The following is a 9,711-nucleotide window of genomic DNA, read 5'->3' on the forward strand; positions in this document are numbered from 1 at the left end:
GTCCAAAGAGATGGAGATGTGGAGCCAGAGGACGTGGGAATCATGATTGAAGGCATCAGAGTCATGGACAACTTAGGAAGGTGATAATGGGGTTCATCATGCTGTTTGGGATCATTAATGCCCTTGATCTGAATTTTCCAGACAACCTCAAGTACACCTTCGAGTTTATTCAGAAATTAATTTGAATTGGCACAAGGTCAATGCAAAGATACAGCAGCTGAAAATAAAGTTGTTTGCATGAGCAGGAAACACAGCCGACAAAGTTCTGTGACCTCAGTGATGTTTTTCCTGGTTATGATATTTTTAAAGACTGGATTTCCATGAGCTGGGAGAAGGATGCTCACATATGGAAATGTTTTCCACATAACTTCCCCTTTCCATCTATGTGACTTTGACTCTGCTCTACACCACTTGTGTACTGCTGCCTTGTCACCTTCATGACTCTCAACTCAGGCCAAATGGACATAAACACGATTTTACTGTAGTTTCATTGGTTGTGAATGACCTCTTAATGTGAACATTCACTCTGTTACAGATTAGAAGCTACATTTAAATGACTGCTTTAATGAGTTATAATGAGTTAAAACCGGATTCTGTTTTTCATTTATGGGCAAACAAGTTTATGGCCTTGTTGTTTTTGTAACTGGGGGATTGCTAGGCATTTATTTTTCACCAGCTACAGAGCTGGGCATGAGACCCAAACTGGTGAATGGCTATTTCTGAACAATTGTAATCAATAATGCTAGATGCATGGACCCAAGGGGAGACATTTCTTTGAAAATTGATCACACTATATAGTGAGCTAATTTTTTCATCATAGGAAAATTACATCATTGCCACAGCAATAAAATGTACAACAGATACCTGGAAAATCCCAAAGTAAATTTCAAATGTTTATTCTGCAGCTTTAATGTATGATCATCTTTAAATGTGGAAATAAACTTGTTTCCCACACTTTGTGCTGTGATGCACCGCTCTGCTTCTATTTTATTAGAACTACAGGTCGGGCTGTTCCTGCTGCCCTCGCTCCTCCCGTCTCTCCACCACGAGTGCATTGCATGATGGTATATATTGTTTTGTTAGTGACCATTGGTTGTACGCTACTTCTCAAGATGCATTGTGGGAAACAATGAGTCCATTATATAGGGTATACAAAAAATCTGTAAACATTTGGACACCAATAAAAAACGGCGAACTCAGCATATAGTGCACTATACAGTGATTAGTGAGGGATTTGGAACACAGCCATAGACTCACAGATGAACTGATTAGATTTCAGTTGGTGGTGGTTAACTTATAAAACATATCTTGAACATGATATTTCAAGTCTGTGTTTCGATAATTTCCTCATATTTTGATCAGTTGTCAAATGAAGATGTTGAAGATGAACAGATTAGATTTCAGTGCTCAAAGGTCAGGGTGACCTCATATGAGTCCAGAAAAAAACCTCTGTACTGTAAACGTGTGTTTTCTTTCTCCCCTCGTTCTTGAAGTGAAGCTGCAGGATTGGACCTGGATGACCCTGCTGTGAAAGCAGACATTCTGAAATCAGCACGTTTCCAAAATCCTCCCTGAAACATATTCAGGACAGATATAATGAGTTGATGACATCTTGAGGGAGATGAGTGAATTCAATGAACTCCTGCCAGAGAGGTTTTATAATGCAAAGCAGACAGAACACTGGAAAGAAGAGTTATCATGTTGACTCCTTTGAATTATTTAAATATTTCTTCCAGGCATTGCTGCTGTAAAGCTGCTGTTTTTGGTTGAGATCAGGAAACACACAACATGCTGGGGCTGAGTTGGTGCTCGGGCATAGAAGGACTGGATCTGAGACATGTGGTGCAAATTGTGTCTCCATGAACACATCCATGTTGTAAAGATGAACACTGGATACCTGAAGGCAGGCTTCAATATCCAGTGGGGTTACAGCCTGAGGATATGGAATTGGGTAATGAGTTCATTCAATTTAATTAGTTTAGCACCAAATCATAAAATAGATTATCTCAAAGCACTTTACATAGTAAAGTTTAGACCTTTTAAAATTATAGAGAAACCCAACAGTTCCCACAACGAGCAGCACTGACTATAAAAACTATTTTACTAGAACTAAGAAACCTCGAGAAGCAGATTAAATGTGAGCAGAGAGAGGGAGAGAGAGAGAGAGAGAGAGAGAGAGAGAGAGAGAGAGAGAGAGAGAGAGAGAGAGAGAGAGAGATGTATTGTCAGAATGGTTGTATATTAATAATAATACAATTATTATTAATAATTCTCATCATCATCTTTTCTTTTTCTTCTCTTTTCATCCTTTCATCTGATCTACATATTGGATGGAATTAGAGGTGATCACAACATTAATAGATAAACATTTCAAACATCCCTGTCACAGATGTATCATTGGATCCACGGTGTGAGCAAGACAAACAGACATTCATTCACTCACCACCTGCACAGGGGTGGAGGCAGAGACCAGTCTGGTTCAGATACGATCAGAACTATCTGCATAGTGAGATGCCTCCAGAGTAACGAGAAAAAAATTGTTGTTTTCATCTTTGCTTTTTTGCATAAAGAGTACAACAGAACACTGTCTATTTTCAGTAGAAGAGGAGGAGCTGCTGTTACATTTCCCTAAAGCTGCACTAGACCTGGTTAAGTTAGGTGTTAGAGGTGAACACTGGCCCAGACAGTCCACAGAGCAGCATCAGGATGGAAGGGATCTTCATTGGTGTCTTGTGTCTCTCAGGTCAGTGAATTTAACTGTTTGTATGATGTCTAACAGGAAATCTGAATATAGAGATTAATTTGAGTCCTCATACATAACAAAAACAACTGGTTTCATCCTCAGGGTGCCTCACCTTCTCCACATGCCTCCTCCATCAGTACCACTTTGTGTCTGATGCAATGAATTGGACTGAAGCTCAGAGCTACTGCAGAGAGAAGTACACAGACCTGGCCACTATTGAAAACACTGAAGAAATGAAGAAGCTTAAAGACACAGTTCCTGCTGCTGGTAACAGCTCTAAGGTTTGGATTGGCCTGTACAGTCATATTGACTGGAAGTGGTCAGATGGGTTCAACCAGAGTGGAGCTGTATATAGGAACTGGAGTGTGGGTGCCCCAAACTATAAGGATGCCAATCAGCTCTGTGTGCGAATGAAGAATGGAGAAAATTGGCATGATAATAGCTGCAATGAAAATAATCCATTCGTCTGCTACAATGGTAATGATGTGCTTTATATTGATCTTTACTATACAACATTATGTATAAGATATGATTTTGAAAACATTGTGTGATCTCAACAATCCCTCTTTTGTTCTCAAAATTAACTGCAGGAACATTAGAGGATTCTGACTTTGTGTCAGTGAGTACAGTAAAGACTTGGTCTGAGGCTCAGAGGCACTGCAGAGAACACTTCACAGATCTGGTCACTGTGAGGAACGACACTGACAACGGCAAGATAAAGGACTTGATATCCAATTATAATAGGGCATGGATCGGTTTGTACAGAGATCCTCAGATTTACTGGTCCGACGGAAGTAACTACTCATTCAGCTCCTGGTATCAAGGTAACAACCCACTTGGCTCGATGAAAGTTGTATGTGGTGTTGCAGATTTGAAGGAGGGAGGAAACTGGAGGTTATGTTCCTGTGAAGAAAGAAAACCATTTGTCTGCTACAGCATGCGTGGATGGTGCTTCCTTGAGTGAAAGAGAGAGAACACATCCTGACATTAGAAAAACAGTTATTGTCTCAATAGTGACTCTTATAACATGAATGCATTAATTAATATTTAGATGAAGTTTGTTCTGTCTATTGTTTCTTTACAGTGAGATAAACTAGAAATGTCTTGTGATGTACTTGTATGTTATCACTTCATTAATCTGCTCTGTGATGGCTCTTCAAGACAAACTGATACTTTAGAACATTTTGACTCTGTCTGGTTTCAGTCTCCTTCACTAATTCTCCTGGTGAATGAGATTTCAGCTCTTAGCTCTCAACTGTATTTTTTTGTCAGATTGAAAAGAAATAATTCCCGAAAAAACTTTAAATATTCGCTGGTCTTGGTTTAATGGAAACCCCTGTGTTATAGAAAATTGATTTGTTAGATTAAGCAGATAGACAAAAATGTGTAAATGAATCAATTATAATGTGTATATGCAACAGAAATAAATTACTTTTTTGTTCTTCTATTTTCTTTTTGACTTAATACCTTGAGCAGCACACATTAGTAGCTTCATTAAATATGTGTAATGAAATAGTGATCAGCAGAGGGTGGAAGGGCGGAGAGGAGGCTGGAAAAGAGGAGAGAGAGGGGCGGATAATACGGAGGGGAGAGAGAGAGACCAGGAACAGTTGGGTACTCATCATATTTAATCTCTGTCAGACTAGTTGTTAATATGAGACCGATATGAGTGATATGCATGCGATTATGTTATTAATCATAATCACACTTGTTGTTGTTGTTGAGTGTCAGATCTGGATTCTGCAGCTCTAGAGTCTGAGATACAAAACAAAAAAAACACAATAATTATTAATTATGAACTATGTCCTGTGACTTCATTTCCATTTCTTCTCTTTTCATCCTTATTCTCATCTGATGGATCTGCATATTGGAAAGAACTGGTGAAATTTAAGTAGATGTGATTTATAAATAAACATTTATAAATGTTCCAAACATCCCTGGTTCACACACACACACACACGCACACGCACACACACACACACACACACACACACACACACGCACACACACACACACACACACACACACAGACACACACAGACACACACACTGATTGAACTGGCACTGACTGACAATGAAAAGTAAAATGTAAAGTTACAGCCTGATACATCTGAGACTGTGGAGTCCAGAGTCTTCCCTGTGGCCCTGAAACAATAAACACACAGTTTATCATTTCGGTCATGGCTTCATCACATGCACACTGTTCATCCACCAGATGCATCATTTCACACGTGGTCGCCCCCATTTCAAACCTCTTAAAGAAACACTGACTTGTGCAGCTCTTTGCCAGTATTTGTATTCAGTTTACCAGCCATTAGCAGATGCAGCAGAATATTAGTGTTTGACCTGTCCTCCTGACTTGTACAATTTCTGTTTGTGCAATTTCACCATGTAAAAACAATGCATTTTACAGAAATTCATACATTTTGTGTGCGATCCCTTGTAATTACAAGACCGCATTTTGCTAGTAGAGTTTAACTCATGGGTTTTTAAACAATCAATCAATCAATTAAGCTGGCCGCCCACATTGACTCTGGTTCTAGAGGTTTCTTCCTGTTATTTAGGGAGTTTTTTCTTCCCACAGTTGCCAAAGTGCTGCTCATTGTGGGAACTGTTGGGTTTCTCTATAATTCTAAGGTCTTGACCTTTGTTGCTAAATGCCTTGAGATAATGAATGTTATGAGAGGTCAATTCACAGCAACTTAAGAAAATACATGCAAGTTGACAAAACGCAAGCAAAGTAAAAAAATATCTTCATAAATTTCACAACACAACACAACACATTACAGGAATGCGCAGCAAATAGAGAAAGGTGCAACAAATAGACAAATGCGCTGCAAATAGACAAACGTGCTGCAAATAGAGGCGAAATGAAAACAGAAGTGTTTCCTGCCACAGAACACAAAAATGTGTCTTTTAAATCATCATCGTACCTTGTTGAGATGTCCCGTAATAACCGTGAGAAACATGAGTTTCACAAACCACTTCTCATCCTCAAATTCTGGGAAGTCTCAGGTCTTTTCAGACAGGAAGGCCTTGATGGCATCAAAGCAGCCAACAAACTGCTCCAAACTTTTCCGCAGCTTAGCCAGCGAATCGCCGAGTGGAGAGGGATGTCTTTGTACGCACAGTCAATTTCCTCGAGCAGAGACTGGAACTGTAGGTGCGTCAGTGAAGATCACTTAACTTTAAAGTTAATCATTTTTACCACTGTAGCCATTACCTCATTAAGATCTGACTTTGACATCTTTGCACAGAGACTTTCTTGGTGTATTATGCATTGCAGTTTCATGATAGGCTGACCGACTTTTTCTTCTATTAATCTGAGAGCTCCCCTCTGTTTCCCGACCATGCCGGGGGCGCCATCTGTTATTACTGCAAAAATTTTACCGATGTCAATCCCTTGCTCCTCAAAATGTTCCATAAACACCCTGGCCTCAACTTTTGTCGTTTCGGACATTGGCTCTTAGCAGCAGAGCTCCTCTCTTACAGTCGAATCACAGTATTTTGCCATGACTGCAAAGCGCGGTACTTTAGTCCCATGGTTTTTGGCAGTGGCAAGTATTTTCAGAGAGTTGGCCTGCTTCTCATACCTGGATACAGCACGCTTGATCATCGCCATTCCACTTGTGCGGATGCACTTTGCAGAGATTAACGCAGGAAACTGCGAGCAACGCCGGCTTGGAAGCTTCTTATTGTTATTATTTAGTGGCGATTGGCATCCAGCCTATGGTGCAATACTGGGACCTAGCGGCTGGGAGGTGTTAATACAGACTGCGTGAAGGCGAAAACTTTGAACATTTCTTTAATAGGAAATCGACTGCGTACCGATGATTATGGCGCCGGTTGCCGACCCCTGCTCTGGGGTAAAGTCTGAACTGTATCAGCAAGGACAGTCAAAGACTTGAGTTTGCTTGGGTCGTTAACAAAGCTGTTTGGCAAACTGACTGATGGAGAGACATTGCAATGCAGGAAGTGGAGTGACCGGCCTACACCTGGCTGAAGAGGGAGGGAGGAAAGGAGAGAGGGCAACAAGAGAAAGGGAGATTTAAGTAGTTATCATTACGTTGGATAAATTTGTTTTACTTATTCATATTCAGTCCGTGCAATATTCAGACACAACAAAAAGCCTCACAGTGGATCATTGGCTATACCAGTGTATACCCTATCAGTGTGCTTGTCAAGTGTTCTAGGAATGTTATACCCTCAGAGGGATTTCAGTCAAGGCAAGACAACCAACACAACTAAAACCTATATACTTATAAACACACACATTTTTGTTTCCTGTAACTTGAATAGGGTCTCAACAGGCAAGTTATGGAATGTTAAGAAATGAAGGATAGGGGCGAGCTCATTGGTATCAGAAGGTTGTGTGGATTCCTCCAGTCACTGAACCCACAGGTTTTCCCTGCAATCCCTGTGGCATCAGTGTGTTGAAGAGTGTGAGTAGTTGTTAGGACATAAAGTCATTTGACATTTAGACAAGACAAATAGACAATTAAAAACACTTTATGTGAAGAATTCGAGTCAATAAGGAAAGTTTATCACATGAACTGTGAACCGTGTTGGACTCATAAGCATGACAAGAAGATAAATCTGTAGAATCCAAGAAATTCGCTATACAGTTAGGCAGGGAAAAAAGGGAAAAGGCAGAGGCAGTGTCAAAAAACAGGCTACGGCAAAGAGACACACTAAGACGGGACAATCACTAAAGAAATGCTTGAACACTTGATACGGGTGTAAGAAGACAAACTGGTAACTGACGTGGGTGACTAACTAGACAGTGGAGACATAAGGGGCAGGGTAGACAATGACAGACAGTGGAAACACATTGGGAAGGAAGGGAAGGCAGTCTGAAATGAGATGAGAAGTGAGTGACACTAAATAAAACAGGAAATGGACAAATAATGCCCAAAGACAAAAGAAAACCTTCTGAATCTTGACGAGCTGTTCCAGGTGATTACCGTCTCTGCTTGATTAAAGGTGGACGGCGGGACGCATCTGGACGTCTTAAAGGCTCTTTATTGATATTGAGAAGTGGCCAATAGGTGAAGCCTTTGGTTTCAATGAGGGTCATTACTCGGGTGCAGTCAATGGACTCTGCCAAGTGCCAGCACAGCTATGAATATAAAAATGCTCAAGGGTAAGCAGCAGAAAGCGGCTGGGGCTGAGAAGGCAGAGCAGGCCGTCTCAACAGAAGGTTGGCGGTTCGATGCCGATCCTTCATGCTCTGCCTGCCGAAGTGTCCTTGGGCAAGATACATTATTAAATCCCAAAATTTCACCTGCCGTCCTCATAGAAAAAGTGTTTGAACGTATGTTTGAGTTGGTGACTACCAAATAAATCTGTAAAGCACTTTGAGTCATCATCAAGACTAGAAAAGCAAAAACCATGAACATGGTTTGTGAGGGTTTCATAGGAAACAGTGATGTTGTCCAGCAGCTTTCTGATAAACGCCTTTAAATGGAAATGTCAATACCTGTTTACAGATGTCAAGAAGAATGTGTATAGTTGTATTTAAGCTTCATCGAGCAACAATGTTAAGACTATGCCTGCATGAAATCAAACTGTTGGTAAAAGCCATCTGGGAACATTTCAACCAGGATTCTTTAAATAAGACAAATCAGTTGTTTTATTAGCATCAGTCAGAGCCTGTGGAGCCTCTACTCTCCACTAAGACTTGCAGTCTTTACACAGAAGGAATCGACAAGTCTTAACTTGAGAGACTCTTAAAGACGTAATTCACTGCTTGGAAGATGGTCTTCAAATAAAATAAAAATAAAATATTTCTATGAAGTGGAAAGGTGGTGAGAGACCCCCCGCCCCCCCAAAGGGAGGTCAGCAGTTTGATACCCTGTTATAAGTAGCAATGTATCATATCATAAAGAGAGTACAGATACAAAAAGTTTAAGCTCAGTCACAATAATAAAAAAACTACTCACTAACTTTTAATCTTTTGTGTCTCTCTCTTGTCTTCCTTCATGATCACTTCATCCCCAGCTCCAGCGTGGGCTCCTCAGAGCTCAGTCAATCGGAGTGAACAAGTATGCAAAGCATGCCCCAGTGGTTCCTGCTGGACAAATGGGACGTCCTCCAGGGAGGCTGGAGCATGCTGACTGTCATGCTCAGACGTGGTGTAATGAGATGAGACGGTGCTTGTCCACACTGCACTGGGATTTAGAGGGAGGATTTATTTTATGGCTGTGCTCATCACTGCCTCTAGATGAAGGACAGATGAGTTGAGTTTGAAACCCAGTTTTTTTATTTTAACCAGAATTACTGCCAAGTACTGCCGTTGATTATGAGATAGAAAATGTCTTTTGTCAGGTTTTAGGTTTTGGCGATTGGACAACTAAATAGTCCATCCATGATTGGCTAAGTCGAACGTCTGTTGTTCCTACATAATTTAGTTTGACCACACGTTGATACATCAAATTTTTCAATATATATTGCACAGAAGCATAAGGCTAGTGAGACATTTTGAATATGTCTGCACTAAATGCTTCATATTATATGCAGTAGTACTCGTGAACACTGAAATCAATTGAACTATATCCGTAACACTGGTATTTTGTTTCATCAAATCTGGAAAGATATCAGAGGAGACAGGCAGTGTCTATAAAAAGTCCCCCTCTGATGTTTTTATGTAAAAAATACTCAACCAAAGTATATTTGCATGACAGACACTTTAATGTCAAAGTGAAAACACACCTCTGCATAGTATGCAAAGGGTGAATCTGACAGGCCACCAGTAAGACACACCAAAATCACCACTGGTACAGCCAGTTGGTTTTATACAGCCCATAATTAGTGAGATAAAGATCACGCTTCAGGTGGGTGAATACATGTACAGTCACTGTAAATATCAGAGCAGTGGTAAGTTGGAACAATACAATTTAATTTCTGCAACATTTAACTGTCTCTACTTTTATTGATTAGTTATTATGTGTTATCACACATTTACAGTG

General features: G+C 40.3%; 1 protein-coding gene and 1 long non-coding RNA gene across 3 annotated transcripts; one reads left to right on the top strand and one right to left on the bottom strand.

Moving 5' to 3' along the window:
* Nucleotides 1–954: 954 nt before the first annotated feature.
* LOC128430091 (uncharacterized) lies at nucleotides 955–8,829 on the bottom strand. 2 transcript variants are annotated; one of them, XR_008333945.1, is made up of 3 exons: nucleotides 8,690–8,829; nucleotides 5,677–5,900; nucleotides 955–1,571 (listed from the first exon to the last, which is right to left on the bottom strand). It is a non-coding gene; the product is annotated as an uncharacterized LOC128430091 (long non-coding RNA). The 2 variants fall into 2 exon arrangements; XR_008333946.1 differs by having other exon boundaries at nucleotides 8,686–8,829.
* Nucleotides 2,587–4,190, top strand: LOC128430089 (L-selectin). Its single transcript, XM_053416047.1, has 3 exons — nucleotides 2,587–2,743; nucleotides 2,846–3,220; nucleotides 3,334–4,190. The coding sequence occupies exons 1-3, from the start codon at nucleotides 2,707–2,709 to the stop codon at nucleotides 3,705–3,707; spliced, it is 786 nt and encodes a 261-aa protein (XP_053272022.1). The 5' UTR covers nucleotides 2,587–2,706; the 3' UTR covers nucleotides 3,708–4,190.
* Nucleotides 8,830–9,711: the final 882 nt, after the last annotated feature.

The sequence above is a fragment of the Pleuronectes platessa genome, chromosome 23, assembly GCF_947347685.1.
Source record: "Pleuronectes platessa chromosome 23, fPlePla1.1, whole genome shotgun sequence".
Classification (NCBI taxonomy): Eukaryota; Metazoa; Chordata; class Actinopteri; order Pleuronectiformes; family Pleuronectidae; genus Pleuronectes; species Pleuronectes platessa.